Source organism: Bos taurus, chromosome 1, assembly GCF_002263795.3.
Source record: "Bos taurus isolate L1 Dominette 01449 registration number 42190680 breed Hereford chromosome 1, ARS-UCD2.0, whole genome shotgun sequence".
Lineage (NCBI taxonomy): Eukaryota > Metazoa > Chordata > Mammalia > Artiodactyla > Bovidae > Bos > Bos taurus.
The window spans coordinates 46,867,628-46,892,564 of NC_037328.1; the positions used below are offsets into that span (position 1 = coordinate 46,867,628).

General features: G+C 35.8%; 1 protein-coding gene across 2 annotated transcripts in view; it reads left to right on the top strand.

Annotated features, from left to right (window-relative positions):
• ZPLD1 (zona pellucida like domain containing 1) overlaps window positions 1–24,937 on the top strand; it is an 83,981-nt gene that overhangs the window by 11,010 nt on the left and 48,034 nt on the right. For both annotated transcript variants that reach the window (XM_015470957.3, XM_059887786.1), the window contains exon 3: window positions 19,360–19,473. In XM_015470957.3, coding sequence (XP_015326443.1) covers window positions 19,368–19,473 — 106 coding nt within the window. In that variant the 5' untranslated portion in view covers window positions 19,360–19,367. The remainder of the gene's footprint in view (window positions 1–19,359; window positions 19,474–24,937) is intronic.

Consider the following 24,937-nt stretch of genomic DNA (forward strand, 5'->3'; position numbering starts at 1 on the left):
GAATTTATCCAGTCTAAAATGTCAATAGTGCTGGCTTTGATAAACCTTGTTCTAAGTGTAACACATTTTTAAAACTATTATAGAATGGTGTAAAGACTCTGATGGTCAATTTGACAACTCAATAAGCAAGAACAGTTGTCATGATAGAGGAATATATTGAAAAAAGACCTGCGTTTGAGCTGATTCTTGAAAGGCTGAATGGAATTGGAAAGAGTTTTCCAAACAAAGTCAGCCAAGTGAGCAAAGCTATAGATGTGTAAAATAACCTCTAATTTTTGGGAACTATGCAAAGTCTAGAGTGGGTTGGTTAGTTGGATGTTGGAGTTTAAAGACCTGAAGTTGGGCAGGTCAGTAGGAAAATGTATTAGAAATGATGAAGCAATTTGAGCAGGTGCACATGATCAAAGCAGTCCATTTGTAGGATTCATCAGCCATGGTGTGAAGTGTCATGATTATTTGAGGAAACAATAAAATCCTACTTCACTTGACTAGAGAAGAACCACAAGAGGATAAGTCTCCCAGTGGGAAAGAAGATTCCCTACTTCTTTTCCTATAAATGTTTTGCTTCTGATTCAATATCTTTCACTTTATTTGTCAGAACTATATCAAAGCAACCATAGTTGAACCTTAACTCATTTTCTGTAGTTTCATAAATATGTTATGTTGCTGACTGGCTGACTCTTGTGGACAAAAGCTGCATGTTATAACATCAGGTGGCACTGCCCTTCTTTGGAGGTTCTATTTTCAGACTCCTGTTGCAGAGCCATGGTGAAGAAAAAAAATAATCTGCTTACCAATAAAAAATAGACAACTATAAGTGAAATCTTAATTGTATCAAAACCTTATTCTTCTGTCTCAGTGGTTCTCAATTTTGGATGCTGCATGCATGCTAAGTCACTTCATTCGTGTCTGACTCTTTGCAACCCATGGACAATAGCCCGCCAGGCTCCTCTGTCCATGGGATTCTCCAGGCAAGAATACTGGAGTGGATTGCCACGCCCTTCTCCAGGGGATCTTCCCAACCCAGGTATTGAACCCGAGTCTCTTACATCTCCTGCATTGGCTGGTTCTTTACCACTAGCACCATCTGGGAGGGATACGTACTCATTGGAATCACTGGAGGGAGAGATTTAAATTTCAGTATTTCTTAAAACTCCCGAGGTTAATGCAGACAGTTCTGCTATGGATACAGAAAATTAACCTCATACTTTGGCTTTGCAATGATTTCTTTTTAGATTTTTTTCATTGTAAACACATCTTATTTTCATTAAAAGTTAAAATGACTCTTTTTTTTTTTTTTTTTTTGCATACTCCAACTTTCAAAGAGTAGCTTTCTGGTTACAAGTGTAACATAACAAGAGGGAACTAGTCTGTAATTTCTTACATGATTCACAAGTTGAATGAGTCTCATGTATGTCACAGAGCAATAACTAGAGATTTGAACATGAAGCTTTGAACAATGATATTTACATTTTCAAAAAGTCTTATTGTGTGCCCGTTTCTGTGATCATGTGGTTCACATGGCTAGTGAGTGTGGTGCAGTGAAGCAGGGCTAAGTTTGATCTTCCTATGGCTCATTCCATCTTCTTTAGCCATAGATTATATTCTCTGGTCTAGACAGCACTTTTGAAATTGTTGAGTTTTCTTGGTAAAATGCTGGAGAAAATTGTACGGTGCTACTGTGGTTGTATTGACATGAATTCATTCCTGTAAAGAGTAACTAAAAATACCAGCCCCAGTCTTTTGTTTGGGCTTCCCAGGTGGCTCAGTGGTAAAGAATCCGCCTGCCAGTGCAGGAAACATAAGAGATGTGAGTTCGATTCCTGGGTCAGGAAGATCCCTTGGAGAAGGAAATTCTAGTATTCTTGCCTGGGAAATTCCATGGACAGATGAGCCTGGTGGGCTACAGTCGATGGGTTCAGGAAGTTAGACATGACTTAGCAACAACAATTTTTTGTTTACTCATCAGATAGATATTAATTATCTAATTCTGTGCAAGAGGCTGCCTTTTTTTTTCTCCCTCTATCAAGAAACAGAATCTAGGCAAAGAGGGTTCAGTCTTCATTCTTTATGGATTTACAACATTGTACCAATGAGCAAAAGAGGAATTTATCATTACAAATTGTCTTCTCTCCAGCCCTCAATGGGGTTTTCAACTGTATTTCTCTTTTCTAGTATCAGTGATCCCTTTGTGAAAAATTTCCTCTAGATACTAACTGCCCTTTAGCTATCTTCCTCATTTTCTCCTTAAATTCAGAAGATTCCTTATATAAGTATTTATCAGCTCTACTTCCTTAATATATATTTATAACATTAATCCTCTAAGACATAAATAATGACTCTATAATCCAGCTTTGAGTCCTTACTCAGAACATGGAATATGTTTTCTTTCATCATTGTTCTTGTGAACAGTTAAGGCTGGGAATGCTGTCTTCCTTTTGCTTGCTTCTTTTGTGTGGCAACATGTTTGTGGGTAGGGACCATGTAACCCATGGGTACCATGTTTCTACATTTAGTCTGTAGTCTCTTATGTTTCCAATTTGAGTACCTTTAGACTCCTACGTTCTAAACTCCTGAGTTTCAAACCTCTGACTATAACTCACAGTAAGATATTTTGCATTGTGGACTAGTAAACACACATCCATCTATACATGTACAGCACATACACATTTTACAAAAATAGTCTATCCACTCCATCCTATACTATCCCATATATAGTATGGGACATACACTATCTTGTATATAGTATGGGATATATACAGCAACATTGTTGTTGTTCCTGACCCACTAATATACTAGCACAGTAATTATTTCAAAAGGTTTTTCTAATCTAAACCCACCATTTTCAGCACAGCCTTTGGGTTATAGCATTCTTCTAAATGGGTCAGATAAACTCAAGGGATATTCAGATAGATTGAAAACAAAGCTGTTCTTTGTTTCATTGTTTTGATTTCTGTTTGTGAAGGGAGTTTATTTATTTAGATTTTCAAATATCACAAGAAGGAGAAAATGAGATTATTTTAATGTTTTTGAAAGATCTAATTCCTCCTTTTCTTTAAATCCCATTTATATTTTATCTTTTTCATGGAGTCCTTTAATGAATGGACCACACTAAACACCCACTGAAATTTACTTAGCATTTAAGTATGTATTGCTGGATGACACTTTTTGTTTAATTCTTTGGGTCAGAGACATTTGTCATGATAAGCCTTGGTTTTCATGCTGCTCCTGATAGACTGTTAACCACAATGATCTTAAGAGGTGTGGTCTCCTCACCTCTGAGGATTTATGTTTAAATTTGCCAAAGGTACTAGCTGCAATGAAACACTGTCTGGAATTCATCCACTTAAATAATACATCCTTTTGCTCACCTTTTACCTTTGCTCACCTCCTTCCCCTCACTTACCTTTGCTTGAGAGTGACCATAAGGGCAGTTCACCTTGTCTCTTGTGACCCACAGCTATCTTTAGAGCTTGCTTGGTGCTTCAGATCCCAGAATCCATTTTGGTTTGTGAGAGAGAGCTGAAAATTGTATTTAAAATTATGTCTTTGTTCCTAATTCTGGATATTGTAGGGATATAATTTTATTGGAATTGTGTTCATCTCATCTGGAATACAAAAGCTCATAAGCTATCTTCTTAAGAAATGATAATTTTCCTCCCCTTCAGACTCTCATTCTCTAATATCTTGACATCATTGACTCATCCTGTAAATGTAAGGTTGACTTCTGCCTTTTCTCCCACTAACTTTCCTTAATAAAAGATGAAATGTCCTTTTTCAAAGGTTCTATAACCCAGCTTTAGGCCATCACTTAGATCATGTAGGCCCTTATTTTACAGATAACAAGAAAGACCAAGAGAAGCAAAGTGAGTTCCTCCTTATCACAGAGAATAAGCAACCAATAGTTTCCTTAATTTGAGTTTTTATTAAGATAAATTGCAAATAAAAAAGGCAAAACCAATACAATATTGTAAAGTAAAAAAAAAATAATAAAAAATATTTAAAAAGATATTGAAATAACAGGATAATCTTTAATATTTTTACTGTATTTCCTACACATACAAACTTTTTTTTTGATGAGTCATTTTAAAACAGAAATACTGCCTTTTCTTGAAAGTCAAGATTAATGCTCAATCTTTTCCCTTAATTATGATTTTCGGAGTAAGAATTTGATATAATAATCACTTCCAGTGATTGATGACTAACCTTTTACATTCATAAAACAGAAACAATGTGGTGCTTATTGAAATGTTTAAATAGAAAGATTTACATTTTAGGTTTTCTTGGCTTTAACATCGATTCTTGAGTAATGCTTTTGTGCGTATATGCTACTAGATCCAACTACTAAACCTTTGCTGGATCTCATTTCATTATGTCCCAAGTGTTGTACTTTGTGGATGCAATTTTGTTAGCAGATAACTGAGTTAGAGATATTAGAAGTTATTACTATGAAAGCTGCTTTTAGTTACCTCCTTTTATATTACCTATAACAAGCATGCACTGCCTAGCAAAAAATTTAGCCGTTTGGCATCAATTCCCACGTCTAAAACTCAAAAGCAGCTCTGTTCACCTCAATGTATTCCTCAGAGTGATGTCATGAAAGTTAATATTACAATCCCCCCCAAATAGTTCAACATGACAAAAAAATTATGAATGTTAATGAGAACAGGGTTGAAAATGCATTTGAGGCAGAATAAAGCACTATTATAAATTACCAGCAACCTATTTTATTTTGTGATTATTGCTTCTTAAAAGCTTTTGAGACCTTTGAGAAACAAACAAAGATGTAGATGCAAGGAGAAATAAAAGTGTAAAACCAATAGCAACTTATTTTCATGTAGTTTTAATTTTACCACTTTTGTCTGTGGAAGGACAGTGCTGTTCAAAAGGCTATTGCCTTTTGGAAACATTATTGAGATTAGGCTGAGAGACCTCTTATGGTTTTATTTCTTATAAAATGACAAGAGACAGACATGAGGGTGTTATAGATGCAATATTTGCCACCTCATTGATGGCTGTAGACAGAGTGAAAAAGGCAGTAGAGTATCTCTAAATCCTCCTGAAATGGTAAAGCCTAAATTCTGATAAGGGAAGTGATTTTAAAAAGAAGGCTCCAGGGAATTTGTCATTATATTCTCCTACAGTTGTTAAAACGTCATACATTCATTGGCTCTTTATAACTGGAAGTCATCTCACTCATTTCTACCCAAACACTTCATTTCACACATGAAGTAACTGAGGGTAAGGCACATTAAGTGACTTCCCTGAGACCACAATTAGTGATGAAACGGGAACTGGAGCCCAAGCCTATGGTTATATTTATTCAAAGGTATATTAGTGTAGCATAAATGTCACATTATATGAATTAATGGGTAACGTGAAAACAAAAATATCTCAATAAGCCTCTAGAAGGAAGTTGTTGGGGGGCCCAGCCTATAATTTATGATGATACAACAATGTTTTTTCCTAAGAAAGCTTTCATTGCCCCAAGATCAAAAAGATATTGTCCCAGGTCATGAAGAAATCTTTCATTATCCCAAGGTCGTAAGGATGTTCTACATAAATTAGCCTCCAGAAGTCCTAATGCTGATAATGTAATTTATGAAGCTGAAATGTCTCCCTTTTTATTAGAAACTTTCAGAGGAGAGAAACACATATTCAGAATGCATATTCTGTGTGTTTAGTGAAGTTGCATCAAACCGGCATTTATCATCAACAAATTCAACTATATAATCTTGGAGAAAGAAGAAAGCAGAATTAATTTAGAAAGCATGTGCAGTCTCCCTGTTATTCCAGTCAACATATTTATTTATGATTTTATGTAAGTGTGAGAGAGACAACATCAAACTGATATCCCTCACTTGATCTTAGTTCCCCTGTAACTGAGTGTAAACATCTCAAGGTCTGGTATATGATTTTAGCGTTGTAAAGATATGATTCTATTTTGGCTTTTATCATGGCTTCAGAAGCAAAGCAACCATTTGCTTAGTGTTTAGTGTGAAATTTTCTTGATGTCCTATGAGTAATTGAAAATTATATTCTGAAAATTTTAAGGATTAATAAGTAATTAAAACTATAAATGACCAAACTTAGCTATTCTTGAAGATTTCAAGCTCAAATTCTGACTATTTATCTGTAAGTATAAGCAGACTTTAATAGTCATTTTTAATGGGACTTTGAGTAATATTTGATTTCATATGCAAGTAGTTAATTGGTGTACAAATAAGAGGTTGAATACACTATTTTTTTAATAAAATTCAAGTAAATATGTTTGAAAGAGTTTAATTATCTTCCATAATAATCCATCTATATTTAGTGCTTATAATAGATTTTAAAACTTATTCAATCTTACATTTTCTTAAATATCTCAATAATATATATGATCTTGGTAGCATGTTAATTTTACATTAAAAGTCTAAATTGTTTCCTCAGTTACACATCTCAAAAAAAAAAAAAAAAGACCAACTTATTAGTTACATATAGCAAATTCTCTAACACATTTGCATTATTAAGAATACCAACATGTATAGATTCTATAGCATGAAAAAAACGATTCTCTATTATCATTTTTAACATTTCTATGCCTATGTAATCCTGGGATTAATAGATGCTAACACACTTGGAAAGCAATTATCTTCTAACTGAAATTGCTTAATAGCCAGAGGCTTTGAATGGGACAAATCACCATACAGCATAACCTTATTTACAGTCTTTACAAGGACTTAATAAATTAGGGAAGAATTGTTGTACCCCACATGACTCATCTATCCCATATAATCCACACTTCTAATGTGCTTTGGATTCATATTACCTATTACTCAGATTTTCTCTCTACAGTCTCAGTCATGCAGCTCTTTTTTTTTTTTTCCTGCAAGGCCCCACTGAAAAATAATTTTTTAAAAATTAATCTTTATTGAAGTATTGTTTTACAATGTGTGTGAGTTTCTACTCATAGCAGAATGAATCAGCCATACATATACGTATCTCCCCTCCCTTTTGGACTCCCTTCCCATTCAAGGGACAGTCTCCACAGTGCACTAAGTAGAGTTCCCTGTGATACACAGTATGTTCTCTATTTTATACACAGTATCAATATTGTATATATTTGATTAACTTTTATACTTATGGACTCAAGCTATTTGAATGAATTTCATCTATTGTATTTCTGACTTGGACACAATCTTGCATTTTCTCACATTGTTTGAACTGGTAGGAATATAGGATTCTTACCAATGTAAAGTGCTGCAAAACAGTCAGATTTTCTATATTACAAGAGACTAAAGGGCTATCATAAACTAAATGCAAAGCATAAACCTTTGCATTTAGTTATATTACCTCTTTCATCTCTTTTTTTGGATCTTGGATAAGGGAAATATAAAAAGTATATTTAGGACCTAAAGTCAGTTATTTAACCGTACTGTACTTCAATTTCCTCACCTTTAAAATGGGGGCAATTATAGTACTTGTTTCATAAGTTTTCAGTGAGAATTTAAATAGTATTTAATAATTATTAAATAATGGTTATCATGAGTTTGGGTGAACTCCGGGAGTTGGTGATGGACAGGGAGGCCTGGCATGCTGCAGTTCATGGTGTTGCAAAGAGTCAGACACAACTGAGCTACTGAACTGAACTGAACTGAATTGTTGTCAATAGTAATTATGTAAACAGATAAATTATAAGAATTGATAAAGAATATGATGAACAATTTCTTGCCTAAGTGGCTTATTAGAGCTTTTGGGGGAAAGCTATCAGAGTGAGATTTGTCAAAGTCAGTTCAGTATTCAGTATTACTAACTACTGGTAGGATTTTAGGCAAACTAAGATCTTCCCTGGTGGCTCAAACAGTAAAGAATCTGCTTGCAATGCAGGGAACCCAGGTTCAATACCTGGGTTGGGAAGATCTCCTGGAGAAGGGAATGGCAACCTACTCCAGTATTCTTGCCTGGCAAATTCCATGGACAGAAGAACCTGGTGGGCTACAGTCCATGGGGTCACACAGAGTCGGATATGACCTAGCATGCACTCATGTAGCAACATAGCAAGACCTCTTTCAGTTCAGTTCAGTTCAGTTCAATTCAGTCGCTCAGTCGTGTCTGACTCTTTGTGACCCCATGAATTGCAGCACGCCAGGCATCCCTGTCCATCACCAACTCCTGGAGTTCACTCAAACTCACGTCCGAGTTGGTAATGCCTTCCAGCTATCTCATCCTCTGTGGTCCCCTTCTCCTCCTGCCCCCAGTCCCTCCCAGCATCAGAGTCTTTTCCAATGAGTCAACTCTGCATGAGGTGGCCAAAGTACTGGAGTTTCAGCTTTAGCATCATTCCTTCCAAAGAACACCCAGGGCTGATCTTTAGAATGGACTAGTTGGATCTCCTTGCAGTCCAAGGGACTCTCAAGAGTTTTCTCCAACACCACAGCTCAAAAACATCAATTCTTCGGCACTCAGCTTTCTTCACAGTGCTAATCTCGCATCCATACATGATCTCTTTGGGTTTTAGTAAATGCAGGTGTCAGAAAAATGATTTCCAAGGAATTTTCCAGCTCTAAGGCTTTATGGTGTTACAGGAGAGATGTAAGTTCCCAATAAATGGATAAATATCAAAGTCAGTTGAACAGCATAATATATTTGATAAATGAATGTTACAAAAATCATCCTGTGAAGTACACTCACAGTGTGCTGAAAGGAACATAATCCTGGGAGGAGAATGGCCAGAAACATTGCTGCTTGCTGACATCTTTTGCTATTTGGCCTCTGGCATTCAGCCTGCTCAGTCATACACACTGCTTATTTTGCCCACATCTGCCTTCCAAATGAGAATTAATCTCAATGCTAAGGTCTCATGTGGCCATCAAGCTCTATCTCCATAGAGATAGAAGAGAAGCTTTTTGACAAATCACCTGCAGCCATGGAGATTGTAGAGCTGTCCTCAGATTGATTTGTTTTCTCAAGACAAAATTGGAAATTCAAATATTATGTTATAGATACTGTGTCTCCGTGTCACTATATACCCCACGTCTTTCCTTGCTATCTGTCTCTGTTTTGTTAGTTATTTCCATCATAATGCAGCAAGGCTAACGATGTGGGCATGTTACCAGTTCCTATTGCTGTCTGATTCCTAATGGGTTTTGGATGGTTATGTGCATGGTGAGGGAACATTTAAATGACTTTTGTGTGTTGCACAGTCAGGAAAACAACATTTCCACACCAGCTCTTTTGATCCCTCAAAAAACAGCTATCGTAATACAAGCAGATGTTTGAATGGGTAAAAATAAATCCAGGTGGCTCCATTCTACCCCAGGAGCCTCATACGACTCCATTGGGTCATCTAGGTTTGTCATTCTCCTGATCTTAGTGGGCACAATTATCACATTTCAAGTAGGCCTGAGTTCCAACCACAAACTTTAAACAAACAAAAAATACTTTTCTACCAGGATGATAAAGGGTCAATGTGAGAGTTGGGGGGAAAAGCCAAGGAAAATCAGTTTCTTTCATAGGAAAAATCAAAGAGAACAGTCTATGTCATGGATTATTAGCAGCTCTGGAGCAAAAGATGTACTTGACTTTAGTTTGAACCTGATCCAGTGTTAAAATACAGATAGCAACAAACTGTAAATACTTAGCAGGTTGCCAAATATGTTCAAAGCAAATTAGAAGTGAGAATAACTCAGGAGGGAAGCAGAATCAGAAAAGTCTCCACAAAGGAGGCATCTGACCTAGAGAAAAAGAGCATTTGAGCAGAGGAGAATGCATATGAGAACAAGAAAGCAAACACCAATGTGACATGTTCTGGAATTTGTGACAAGAGCAAATGCTGGACCATGTATTGTGTGAAGTTGGGGTGAATAAGGAAGAGGTAAAATAAACTAATAGGTAACATTGTAGTCTGATAGAGAAATGATGAGAAACTTAAACAAAGATGCCAGTAAGGTTGCAGATGGGCTTCCCTGGTGGTTCAGATGGTAAAGAATCTGTCTGCAACGAAGGAGACCCAGGTTTGATCCCTGGGTTGGGAAGATCCCCTGGAGAAGTAAATAGCAACCCCCTCCAATATTCTTGCTTGGAGAATTCTATGGACAGAGGAGTCTGGCAGGCTACAGTCCACGGGATTGCAAAGAGTCAGACATGACAGAGTGACTAACACGTTTACACTTTCAAGGTTGCAGATGACAGGAGTGAAGCCTTTGGCATCTATGTGAGAAGAAGGATCAATAAAGTTACAAATAACTGTAAAAACTGTAGTTGGAGTTACTGAGTGAAATATAGGGTTAAAAATACAGGAGAAAAATGTGATTGGGTGAAAAGTTAAGGTTTGTGTGTACTGGATACAGAACGCTTAGACTGGAAATACAAGTCTGAATGTTAGGAGAGAGAGAACGGCTGAGAATTTGATGACAAGAGAAGTATAGGGACTGGAACTTTAAATTTCTATAAAGTTGGGAATTTTCAAGCACAGACAGACTAGGAGTGTGATTTCTATGGTAGTAAGTGAGAAATCATAAATGAAGGAGAAACAGTATAGAGGCCAAGAACACTAGGGCAGGAAAGCATTTCTCAAGGTATATAAACAACACTGCAAATGTCACAAAGAATCACAAAGTTGCGTGAGAAAGAGGTTGCTGGACTTGGTCATGAGAGGGTTCCTAGAACAAATAGAAGAGTAATTTTAGCAGAAATAAAGGAACAAGGAAACTCCCAGGGGAGAGCGGACAAAAGTTAGTGAACTAGAGATTTAGAATGTACTAATTTTTGAAGCAAGTTTCCAAGTAAAGAGACGAGCAGTAGGACAGTACCTTTGTCTTTTGAGAAGGAGGTTATAGTGGGGAGGAAACAGCCCGGTGAAAGGAGAACATGAAGTGTGCGACAGGTGTCAGTTCTAACCAACAAACCTTTGATTATCTCTTTGCAGAAATTTTGAAAGAGGAAGTGTCTCAAATATTCTAGATTATGACCTTGGCTTCCATTTCTTCAATTACCCCTTTTAACTGTTATAACTACTAGAATCCTTGAACACTGTTCCCTTGATGTGATGTTGTATCCTCCGCCCAGGCCTAAGGAAAGGGACACATTGCAGTTTTTCCACATACCCATAGGCCAAATGGAGAAGGCAATGGCAACCCACTCCAGTACTCTTGCCTGGAAAATCCCATGGACAGAGGAGCCTGGTGGGCTGCAGTCCACGGGGTTGCTAAGAGTCGGACACAACTGAAGTGACTTAGCAGTAGCAGCATAGGCCAAATGTGTCAGTCAGTCTGTTAATGTGTTGGAGTAACTAAATAAAAATTTTAAAAAGGAAAAAATTAAAATAAAAAAATAAATTAAAAGTAGTAAATTATTCTATACATTAGTTACTTTAAAAATATTTATTGTTCTGGCATTGGTAAGGGCATTTAGTCCTATGTATCATCATGTGGTCCTATGGGCCTTAGCATGTGATGCTCATCTGTTTGGTCTTTAGGTAGCATCATTGCCCTTGCAGTATCCACCATGGCTGGCATATCTCACATCTTCTCTGTGGACTTTAACACTAACTCTAGGCTTCCAACCTCTTCAGTCTTCCAACTCTGGCTCTTAAAGCCAAGATGTTGAGAACCAAAATCTTCTTTGTCTCTGGCAGTCAGAAACTATGCAGTTTTCTTCACCTTGAGTTAAAATAAGACTCTTTGGAAGTCAGAGTTAGGCAATGTTTTTCTTTTAATATAGGTTCTATTCTCATCTTCCTAAAAGGATCAAGAACTGAGGGGCAACAGAGATGATTGGCAGGAAACCCATTCAAAATATTGTCATATTACTCAGGAATTCTGCACGAAGATGGGGAACTTGAGGAATTTCAAGAGTAATTTTGACTATATGAGGTACGACTCATATATGAATATATGAGCTGAAGATCCTAACTAATCAATAGAGTGCTATCCCTCTGAATGTGTAAGAAATATTCTCCTGTAAATACATACTATATACTTTCTTTAGTCACTCCTTGACTTCTTTCCATAGCACTTACCAAATATATTTTAATGTATGCCATTATTGACTTTCCCCTCTCTAGTTGTTAAACTCTGTGAGGGTAAAGACCATGTTTGTTTTGTTCACTACTGGATTAATTCCAAGTACCTTGAGTCTAACATAGAAACTGCTTATAAAAATTTTTGGAATGAATAAATAAATGAAAGAATTAACCAAGGAATACCAAATAGTGGAGTACAGATAGAAGAGGGCTCTTCTATTCTTATGCAAAAGTGTACCAAAGTATGAAGTAATCTTTATTGTTATTGGTACTCATACAAATACCATTGATTTTTTTGGAGGTGGGTTGATATTCAGCCAGAAAATATCAGCACAGTGTCCCTTCTCTTTGGCTGATTACTGTGCTATGCTTGCTCATATGTATTTTGTGTATCACCTCTATTGAGAAATATTATCATTCCAAAATGATCACACTAATAGTCAATTGTTTAATTAATTGAAGGAAATGAGCATTTAAGATAAATAGCTAAATTATAACTTTATTATTAATTTGTTATGATATTTCATGAAAGGATAAAGAAAGTCAATATACTAATATGTATCTTCAAAGCTGCTTCAGAATAATAAAATGTACACATATCTTAAAAATGAATGTAGTAAATTATTTAAAAAGGAGTTTTTAGAGTGACTTAGTTCAATCTGTCAGTAGCCCCAGAACTAAGGTACAGAATAAATGTTCTAAACTAAACACTGTAGATCATTTAAATGCTATAGACTGCTTGAGAAAACCCTCAACAAAAAGACAAATGAGAAACGCAAGCAAAGGGAAATAAATGAACACTCACTTTGTGTCAGAGAAAATTGGAGTAGGTTTTACTCTAAGGAACAGCCTTCAGCATTCATATTTCCTCATGGTATACATTAGGATCTTCAGAGTCATAAAATTTCTAGATGTCTTCTTGATGACTAAACCGGTTTCCTTCTTTGTTTGAGGCATTATTCAGGAAGCACACAGTGTATTTTATTCCTTGCTGAGCAAGACAAGAATGTTCTATGTTAAGGAATGTATATACAAAATAATATATTTGTTGAAATATATTTCTGATGAAAGTTTTATATTTTCATTTCCCTTTTATTATATATGTTGCCTCTAATGTCTCAGTGCAACACAGAAATAAAGAACATAGAGCTTCAGTCTAGACACCTGATCAGAAAACAGATTACTGTATTAGAGTATTCTTCAAATAGTATTGTCTCTAGCATGGTAAAACTGGTGATTTTGGAGGGTGAGCTAATATGTCTTTCTTCTAGAGGCAAGACCATGTAACACTGTAAAACTTGACTGAGAAAGATAGCTGCCTACCTGTACAACTACAGTGCACTTTGCCTCAGATCTTACCTGGGTCCCACTGGCTCCTTTGAAGGCTAACATAGGACTTTATTCTTTTGATTTAAACTTTGATCTCTTTTAAAATAACACATTCCTTCTCCTTTTCTCTGCAAACTCTTCCATCTATTTGTAGTCAATTAAAGCTTAATCAACTTTTTCTGAGGAACAGACTTGAGTGCGTACCATAGAAGCACCAGAAAAGAGGTTAAGCTCCCTGTAGGGGACAGCAAGTCCGTACAGGTCAGTAAGTGCAGAGGAGGGCTCAGAATGAGAGGATTAGGGTGATCTCCAATGTCTAAGAGCCAATTTCCTATTTTTGTGAATCTGTATGATTAAACAGTATGCTTTGGTTTACTAAAAAATTCACATCTTAGATTGATGATTAAATATTTGAAGAAATGATTTTTGGTTTAAATTTTCTATTTTTTCCCAACTAGAAATGTATTATATAGAGTGGCACATATAAAGGCAATAAAATTAAACACGTATGAAACTTTGATGAATTGTTTCTGCAAAAGTTATTTCTCAAGAGTAGATAAAGTGCTTTTGAACAGATTCACTTTTTCTCAGGTCACAGGAGTGCTATTTAATAAATTACTCTTCTTGGGTGCTAAGAGCCACCTTTATTCATCTGAAAAGGTTAATGCAGCTGTTAAAAGTGTCCAAGTTGTTCTCAGAGAATAATTTATACACTGAAACTCTGTTTTATTTAGGAAATTCCTAACAAGAAAAGAAAATGTGCAGTACAAATTAAACACAAGTAGTTATAGTAGTTCATAACTGAAGTTGTTTTTTTTCCCCCTGAGCTCCATTTATATGGACTGATTTATATCCCTGACCATGTATAATTTTAGAATTCCCTGTCTTTCACCCCAGGATTTCCTATCTTTCCTTTTACTTAATTTTTTTCCATAGTACTTATTATAAATATACTGTGTTTCACATATAGATTTTGTTTTCTTCTGACTTCCTTCACTAGAATGTAAGTTCCATGCAAATAACTTTTTTTCTGATTGCATTACCTCAGTTTCCCTGGACAGTACTAGGCACATGTAAACATTCAATAAATGAATGTAGGGATAAATCAATATTGATCAAATTTATCAAGTAATTACCAGATTTCCATTTGATGTACCATTGAGAGCATAATTTACCTGTCTCATGATTAGAAAATATAGTAAGAAAACATGGTTAGAAAAGTGCTTTAAAAAACATTCTGATACATAGTCAGCCCTGAACACTCACTGGTACTATCATTAAATCAATTTGTGAAAAGAATACTTTTTTTTAATGACTCATTGCTTAAGTGAAATAGAGTCATGACAATTAAGTAGATATTAAACATATTTTGCCTCAATCGTCTGAATCCTTTAGTTCAAAGCATATTTTAAGAATACATTATTAATATAATTTACTTTTTGAAAAGTAACAAGACAATTAAATTTATTTGACAAACTCCAATTAAATCAAACAGAGTATTAGAATAATTCCAAAGATTAAGCTTGGTTTTGAATTGTGCTCTGCCATTTACTAGGTCTGTGACCCTGGGCAAGTCAATTAAAAACCTTAGGCTTCAGTTTTCACATGTGTAACATGGGTGAAAATTAAGTCTATGTCAGTAGTTTAATATTAAACATAGCACAGTACCTGACATATAATGATTCTTGATAAAAGGAAGATCAAAAAATATTATTAAATGTATAAAATCTAGTGAAAAATGTTTGTGACAAAGCTATCTCAATTTACATAAAATTGAGTGAGGATTAAAAGTGAAATTATTTTTTTCTGACCCCAAGTTTAAGCAAATAAATTTGAAATTCACATTTTGGAAGAAATTATCATTTTCAAAAGAGAACTTAATACAAGAAATACTGACATTTGATGCAAATCACTTAGCATATGACTTCTTTTGTATTGCTAAGTATAAAACACAGAGCCTCTTAGTACCAGTTTAAGGATGCAGGTGTCCTTTTAAAATCAACACTTCTAAATTCCTGAAAAGCCAACATTATATATACAATCCTCTGCTTCCCTATCCCAATCAAATTTAAACTTATGGAGGTACTGAGTTAGAAAGATGTTCAAAAACCTTATGATACATGTCTTCAAGGTCATTGTTATCTAAGAATGTGTTATTAATGTTTTATTATATGGGCCATTTAGGCAGTCTTGTACAACATTTTTAGCCCCAAAGTAGGGGCATTGGATGCCACACTTAGTTATGGTGGAGAAGATGGGAAATGTTTCTGCTCAGGTTCTCTACACAGATTGCTGGAGCCGCAGTGGGAAAACAAGCCTTTCAGGTCATCCCAAGGTAGACCACAGACACTGGGTTCTACCTTGTGATATAAAGCTCAACGAAGTTTCTCGAGCCAGATCAAGACTGGAATACACATGTCTATAATTGTCCAGGATCTGGGAAGCCTGAGCAAACAGGACATTGTGCTCTAATGAGTGTAAAGAGTCTCAGCATTGTCTCCAAATCCCAAGCAACCCCATTTCAGAAAAGAACTTTAGAAACTGTGACAAATAACATCTCCAAGCTTGCTACTACTGTGAGCTGATACTCGTTTCCTATGTACAAAGGAAATGATGGCGATAGGGTTGAGGATGGGGAATGTACAAGAAAATAGTCCATCTTGTTTTTAACTTGTGGATGGAATATAAAGAGCCTCTCAAAGTCTTGAAAATGCCATGCGTGCTGCTAATGTTACAAGGATCAGAATGTGGATATTGCCTACATGAGAGATGTGTGTGTCCTTCAAAATTCCCCTGCTTAATGTACCTTAATATTAAAACACAGACCAGTACAAATAATGTTTTCATATAATAATGTGATTCAACTAATCAGGGCCATTCCTAGGCCGGGGCCACCTTCATGTCATGCAGTCTAGCACAGAAAAAGATGGCTTAGCCCAAGGAACACAGGCCCTGTCGCTACCCCTCTCTATTGGATTGAGAAAATCTTCCATATGTTCAGACCATGCTATTGATAGCTTATGGTGAACGATGTCAGATTTGTGGTCTCCAAGAAAGATTTAGCTTTGGGACCAGGGGCCAGGCTTGAATACTCAGAGCTTTTGTGTGGCCGAAGTTTTATTACAGTGAATAAGGACAGAGAACGCTTCTGACACAGACATCAGAAGAGCAATGGAGAATTCCCCACTTGCTAGTCTTGTCAAGGCCTTACATACTTTTACCAGACTCACTCCCACAACATACATTTCAAATTAACAAGATTAGAACTAACAATAGAAAGGTCTTACCAGACCCACTCCCACATAAAATAACAGAATTAGTCAGAAGGTTCCTGTTAAGGAGATGTCCTTAAGCAAGATACATTGTTGTTATATAATTAGTACAGAGCTTAAGAGAAAACATACCCTTGAGAAATATGAGTTGTTTTGTTGTGTAATCATTATCTCTGGGATTAAAGAAAATAAATAATTAAAGAAAATAACTTATGTCTTATGTGACTAAGACAAAACAATGTAGAAAAAAACGTTTGTCCTTTTTTCCTGCTCCAGAGCCCTGGCCCTTTCCTTCTTGAGGGCCCCGGACTCCTTATTAACCTACTTAAGAATTAACTCTCTCACTATGTCCCTTTTGTGTTTGTAGTTTATAAAGTCTTATGATCATCATCTTGATTTTCAAATGTTACATATAGAAGATGCCTGAGGGAGGACTTGAATCTGTATCTGCTAAAATAAAAATCAGTGGGTTTTCTGTTAAAGCAAGCTGCCTTCTACCTGTACCTTCTACTCTTCAAAAAAATACTTATTAAGAATTTTAATATCTATGACAGGCTGTAAGTCTTGTTCAAAGAGTAGGGCTACATCTTTTAGACAACCTCAGATCTGATCTAAAGTTGTAAAGCAAAGGCTTTACTAAGCTGCTGTTAGTGGCCTGTTTCAAGTAACATGTGTTTCTTAACCATTTTTGGTAAACATATATGTGTCCAGTTTAGCCTGTAATAATAATTCTCAATTCTTCCACAATGAGGCCCTCCTCTCTGATTTTAAAAAATAATTTTCTTCCTCACAATGCCCATATTATAAAATACATCTATTAAACAAATTGCATTCACTACATAAGAATTTGTTTTTATATAAAAAGATTTATTAAAGGGTACACAATTTTAAAAGCTAAAAAAAAAAAACAACAAAAACAAATGATGATAAATGGCAACCAAAATAACACTAAATATATTTAATAACAGATGATGTTTAGGTAGCTTATGCAGCAAACTCTCATCAGAAAGATCTGGAGTTGAATTCTAGTCCCTCCACTTGTTTTCCATGTCACTTTAGTATCCTGAGACTTATTTTTCTTTTTCAGTACACAGAGTAGTAAATTCAATATCATCAGGTTATAAACACCTGATGTTTATATATGAATGAGGGACTATAGGAAAATTATCTGGCAATACACTGCTTTCTTTGTATACAGCATCCACTCAATAAATATTATTTTTCTCCTGTGGGAGAATATAAAAGCTAGAAAGCATTTCTGAATAATAAAAATGACTTGCCAATGAAAATTCCTGAGTCCCTCAGGCTGGGAGACCTCTCTAGATAGAGAGATAACAGTGTGTGTCTCCAGTGCCTTCTAGCAATTAATGGAATTCATCATGAGCAGGAAGTTGTGGAGACTTCACTGTGTGTGTGGTGGGATGTACCTTTCAGGCATAAGCTGCTGTCTTTCCTAACAATCTTCTGTAGACTCCAAAAGAACAAGGCTGTTGTAGTCTATCTGAAATGTCCCGAGGAGCTAGACATTGAAGGCATAGGTGTGGTCAAGAGACCCCAGGGTCTAGGTCAGCCATTTGTGTGAGCCTTTTGTTATAGAGTGTCCTACCAGATCAGGTATATGGTTGTTCTTCCAAAAGTCATTAGGTTTGTGTCTGAGTGGTAAGTGACAGTGACAAAGAAGGAAGCTCCTGTTGAATTAATATTTTTTTCTGTTTATTTTTGGGAAGAAACTTGTGCTTTCCTTTCCCACATCCTCACCAATGTGACTTTGTTAATAATAAACATGTTATACTAAAAACATGATTCAAAAGCAAGATGTATTTCCTTCCTTTTGCTAAAGGCTATGCTTGGTCATCTAAGGGCAGATCATTAAGAACAGCTTAGACGTTATTATTCCCCCAAACCCAAAAGCTTTAAACATGCAATAAATTATTTGAGTAAGCTATTTACAATTTTATTTTATTTTTGTTTTTTATTCACAGATCAAAACCACCAACCCAAAAGAATTATTTTCCCAATGCACAGACTGTGCTCTGATAACAAGCTGGCATTTCTAGAAGATATTTTAATTCTATAAGGCCAGTAAAAGACTTAGGAAAAAAAATTTAAACATCAGGCTGACTGGTATTTAAGTATTAAAGTCAATTTATATTTATTTGTTCAACACATAGACAATTTCTATTATACTCTTCTAAGAATTCAAGGTTTTCATAATTCTATATCAGATATCATCCACTAATGAGCAGTCACTGGAGGAACCATAATATTATTCCACACACAGTATTTTTCTGTTCTCCCTTTGCTTTATTCCTTTGTTTCCTGAGAAAATGATATATAAACCATCGATTTTGAGAAATATCAATATCCTGGGATTCCTTTGCTGAGAAGAAAGATTTCTTGACATTATTTGTTCATTAATAGCATTGAGGATTCTCTGAAAATCGACTCTTGGGGGTTAAATCCCTCAGACTATGGATATTCTACTTTAAATGGTATCGTTGCCTCCACATCATCAGTCTCCTTTGCTATGCTGTTCTACTCTACCAAATACTTGGTTTGAGTTCTTCCTATTTATAATAAAAATCTTTCATTTACAAATGTTTTGATTTATATCTTAGCTCTTCTACTACAAAAGTATAGCTTTGTTATACTTGGCAAACTGGAGTCAAAGAATGAGTTGAGATCAGCCTCAGTCTTCCCAGCAAGTAAGAGTGAAGGCTGGTGATGTCCACATGAAAAATAACTCTTTTCTAGGTTTTGCAATGGAACAGATATGGTTGCTGTTGCTACTAACAACTAGAGTGCTTCCAGGGTCTGCTCAGTTCAATGGCTACAATTGTGATGCCAATCTCCACAGTAGATTTCCTGGTAAGTCTGAAACCAACTTTTCTCTAATTGTATCTGTAGAGAGTGATTATGTTTAAATAGAAAATCATTTAAATGCATATGTAAAATGAGGGGGATATCTGTCTTTATTAAGTGGATATTAACAAATGGAAAATGACAAAAGACATTTTTCTGAAGTTGTAATTTATAACCATATTGACATATAAAATGTTCATTGTATTAGTTTATATTATTATAATGGCTGCTCACAGATGTGAAAAATATTAGCTAATGATTCATAAAATTGGGAGAGGCTAATGTCATTCAAAGTTTGTCTACTTGATGGATTTTTTCACATAAATTAATTCAGACTTTAAAAATTTCCATTATATTCTAATAGATTTATTTAGGAAGAATACTTAGAAAATGATTGTGAAATATTATATAGTACTCAAACAAAATACTCTTCCAATGAAATGTTGGTCACCAAAATACACAGGCCAGCTTCAGAATGCATTTCAAGCAATCCATTAATATTTTGACAGACATGAGACTTTGACCATCTTGATGGATGTGTCCCACAGGTTGTTAAAATCTGCATTTTTTTAGAGGTAATTTAAGGTTTCACTTAAGTATTCATCTTTTTATATCAGCTGAAGTTATAGAGCCATAGTTCAATATTTACAAAAAAAGGATTAGGTAATCTGAAACTATTTTTCTACATATGTATTGCAAACTGAGATACATTCTGTCATGTTTTACATGCTCCTATGTTTGGAGCACAGCAGAGCAACAGCACATCTACACAGAGCAATCAGTAGGTAGTTATTTAGTTGATGTGAAGTATTGAACACAGGTAATCTGGCTTGCTCCAGAATAAAGAAAGAATATGTAGAAATATCTTCATAAGCCCAGATCTAGTAGGAGACTATTTGGTAGGTTAAGTAAAATAAGGAGTTCAGGATGGGGAATGTCTAAAAGCAAGTATACAAAGGTAAGTTCAGGCAGGGTTCTTAATAATTTTGAGTACACAAATGATAGGATTTTTTTTTAACTGTTTTACTATGGAAAATTTAAAACATATTCAAAAGTAGAGATTAGTAAAAAAACAAAAACAAAAACACACACCCATAGTAATCATCCAGCTTCATCAGTTGTCAGCATTTATAAATTTTGTTTCATATGTCTTTCCTACTACTCCCATCCCTAAAATATTTAAAATAAATTAATTATTCATGTTTCATTATATATAAGTGACAAGAACTTTAAAATCATTACACTTATTTGTTTAACAAACTTAATAATAATTCCTTAATATCACTCAATATTCAGTCAAGTTGCCTCTAAATCAATACGGTACATTTGTTGATGTATTTCTTGAGTCTGTTTTAATATATAGCATGCCTTAGCTTTCCTAAAATGCCATTTATCTCTGTAAGTAACTTGGTCATTTGTTTCTTAGAATTCCAACACTTTGGATCTGGTTGAGTGTAACTCCTTTGTGTCATTTAACATACTCCTCTTTCCCTATATAACCTGTTAACTTATTAGAGCTAGAGGTTTGAATAAATAAATGCAGGTTCAGTTGTTTGGGCAAAAGTAATTTGTGTAATGAAAGTGTTTCAACTTTATTTTGTAGGCAGTGAAGAGCCATTGCATCTTTTTAAACACACCTTTTTAAGGATTTTATATGGTCACATTTTATTTGAGAAAGTAGACATTGGGGAAAAATGTGAAAGACAGAATCAAGTTAGAAGAGACTAGAGGCAGAGAGCAGAGAAGGCAATGGTACCCCACTCCAGTACTCTTGCCTGGAAAATCCCATGGATGGAGGAGCCTGGTGGGCTGCAGTCCATAGCGTCGCTAAGAGTTGGACACGACTGAGCGACTTCACTTTCACTTTTCACTTTCATGCATTGGAGAAGGAAATGGCAACCCACTCCAGTGTTCTTGCCTGGAGAATCCCAGGGATGGCAGAGCCTGGTGGGCTGCCGTCTATGGGATCACACAGAGTTGGACACGACTGAAGCGACTTAGCAGCAACAGCAGCAGCAGCAGAGGCAGAGAGAAATGTCACGAAGCTATGGCAAGGGAAGCAGTATAAGGAGGCAGCTATTCAGAGATAAGTATTTTGTGGTGGATACATCAGAACTTGAGAACTGATTTGATTTGGGAGGTGAGCCAAGGAGAAGACCAGAGGGTATTTTGAAATTGAATAATTGAATGTTGATACTGTTAACTAACACTGAAAGCATAGGGCATTTACATGTTTTAGAAAGGAAGTTTGGATTTGAAAAGAATGACTTTGAAGTACTTTTAGAATGTAGAGAGGCAGCCTCTATCCAGAAATAGGAAATACAGACCTGGTTTGAGGAGAGAGGCTGAAAACGGAAAAAAGCTGTGTGAGAGTTGAATCCCCGTGCAGCGAGTGAGCAATGAATGAGAGACAGGAGAAGGCAGAAGGAAAGGTGTGGAAATACATTACTCTTTAAATAACTTTGGTGGTAAAGAAAAGAGGGGGAATAAGCTGAGCCAGCAATTAAGTGAAAAAAAAAAGGATTTGGGGATTAGAGCACTAGAGACACCTAATCTATTACATAAGAATATGAATCAGCAAAGGGGAAATATTCAGAGACTGGGGATACTAACAAAAAAAATACTAACAAAGTATATACATGAGCAAAGGGAAAGTATTCAGAGATTGGAATACTAACAAAGAAATACTTCATGTAATGAGGAAAGTAAATATGGAAGAGATCAAAGGTACAGGTGGGTAGGAGTTCACTTTGGAAAAGTGGTAGCTATTTACTTGATTTAGGAAAGAAGAGAGATAAAAGATACAGGCTGAGAAGTTGAGAGGTTTTAATTGTGTTCATCTCCTCAGTGAAGTCGGAGGCTTAAGCCCTCAGAGAGGGAGGGGCCATAGGCCTGGCCGAGGCCTGGGAAGGGTAGTCAAGTCTTAATCTATTATGGATGGAAAAGAAAGCCAAAATGTAGGAAGATTGCTCAGTAGAGAGAATATAGCTGATGTTGTAGTTATTATACTTGTAAAGGTAAATTGAACATGTAAATGAGCCAAGGAGTGACTAGGACAGCAAAAGGAAGTATTTTTCATGTGAAAGTGAAAGTGAAGTCGCTCAGTTGTGTCCGACTCTTTGCAACCCTATGGTCTATAGCCTACCAGGTTTCTCTGTCCATGGGATTTTCCAGGCAAGGATACTGGAGTGCGTTGCTATTTTCTTCTGCAGGAGATCTTCCCAACCCAGGGATCAAACCCGGGTCTCACACATTGTAGGCAGATGTTTTACTATCTGAGCCACCAGGGAAGTCACCATTTTTTTTTTTAATGTGGTAAATTTTAAAAATGATGTGGAAGCTTCCCTCTACAGTAGTACTTGCAGATCACCAGCATCAAAATCAGCTGAGATAGTTGTTATGTTTGGACTTCATCACTTCACCCCAGATGTGCTGTGCTGTGCTTAGTTGCTCAGTCATGTCTGACTGTTTGCGACTCCATGGACTGCAGCCCATCAGGCTCCTCTGTCCATGGGGATTCTCCAAGCAAGAATACTGGAGTGGCTTGCCATGCCTTCTCCAGGGGATCTTCCCAACCCAGGGATTGAACCCAGCTCTCCTGCATTGCGGGCAGATTCTTTACTGACTGAGCAACCAGGGAAGCCCTTACCCCCGATATGTAGTGTCAGAATCTCTGAACGTGGTACTGGGCATTTTTAAAAAATCCTGCAGGTGAGTCTCATATGCATTTTGATTGAGAACAATTGACAATAATGTGTTAGATTATTGAGTCCATTATTCCAGTCAAAAGCATAATCATGTATTAAGGAAATATAACTAAAAACAAAATCTTCTCCCAACCCAGAAATCCTTTTCACTAACATGGAAGATATGAAAACACTCATTGAATTAGCATTAAACCAGAATAGGATATTCAATACAGGCAATTCACTGAAAGTTTGCAAAGGCAGAAAGGAGTCTCACTCTTTTACATAGTCAAGCAGAGACAACAAATTATATGCATATTTTCAAAATAAGTAATAACTGTCCTAAAGTAAGAGGGCTTGGCAGAACCATTTGTCATGTATAGTTCATCCTAAATTTACCTGGTTATTGGAGTGACCATTCATGCTAGTGTATTAGCTTTATCCAGAGAAAAAATAAAATTCTCACATCTTTATGAAAGGAGGTACTTTTGCAATTTGAAGCAAGGTTCCAACTGAAGTTAGGCTCCCAGCCTTCCCAAACTGTGATATAAGGGTACTACTTTCCTTGATGTTTATATTTCTAAGAGATAGTTCCCAAGTCCTTGAGAAAGAAGTCCCTCAGTCATAAAGCTAATTTTCAAAAGAATTTATATACACTTCACGAAGATGAGAAAGTACTTATGTGTTTTCTGATTTAAAATGATCTCTTTATTTTCAACAGGGAAAATTAAAATTTGTATTTGTTCTTACACATTTTTGCATTTTTATTTCTGTTGGGCTTAGACAAGTATCCAAACTTCCCAAACCTGTGCATATACAAACACATATTGTTGCAATTTAAAATTTATATTAAAAAGTATCTAAAATTCAGATAAATTAGAAAGCCCAAGAGAGGCTTTAGTTATATGGATATTCTTTTCAAGAATTTTTGCAGCCCAGTTTTTAAACCCATTTTTGCAGATTGCTTGCAAAAGAAGATCAGAGTGAATAAATAAAGCCTGAAGGTTAATTGCTCACTTCCCTCTTGACTTGTGGCTTCTCTTCCACATCAAGATCACCCTTGATGTCATCAAGAGTTCCACAAGCTGCTCAGATACTAAGCAAAGGCCTAGAATGAGAATGAGTCTGGCAAAGGAAGGAGCTATCTAAATGCAAAGTAATGTTAATAATGATGAGAGTAATCATCTCACCCTATCTGACCTTTGCTGTTTCATGATATTAGAACTATTTTCTTTAATTTCCATGGCATTTATCCTTGAGTCAAGGGAACTATCATGGTTTAATTTATTTTAAATTTAAAGGGACACCATTTAATTTTAAAGGTAGTTAACTCTTGGCTATCCAAACTAATAGTAGGGAATAGACTCTTGCCCCACTGACATTATAATTATGCTCTTCCAAGAATAAAACTCAAACCATAGTTGACTTTTCGAATACCAAGGAATTATTTGGCTGCCAAAGTGAAATATACAGGTAAGTCTTTTTGGCTCCTGCAATAATGTACACTAGTCTCTTTTTTAGAAGACGGTGTATATAAGAGTCTGCTAGAGCTTCTAAGTCCCTAAAGAAATCTGTAATGATAAAGGCACAATCAAGGAAAAGATTAGGTTTATGACACCAGAAACTTTGTGACCTAACATTGTTTTATGATGAACTAATGAGTCACAGGAAACTGAATGTTAGTGTTATATAACTTGTCATTTTGTCTTCTATTTGAAATAGCACCAAGAAGGAGTAAATACAATACATTATATAATTTTCTCTTTTATTTCTTAAAACAAACC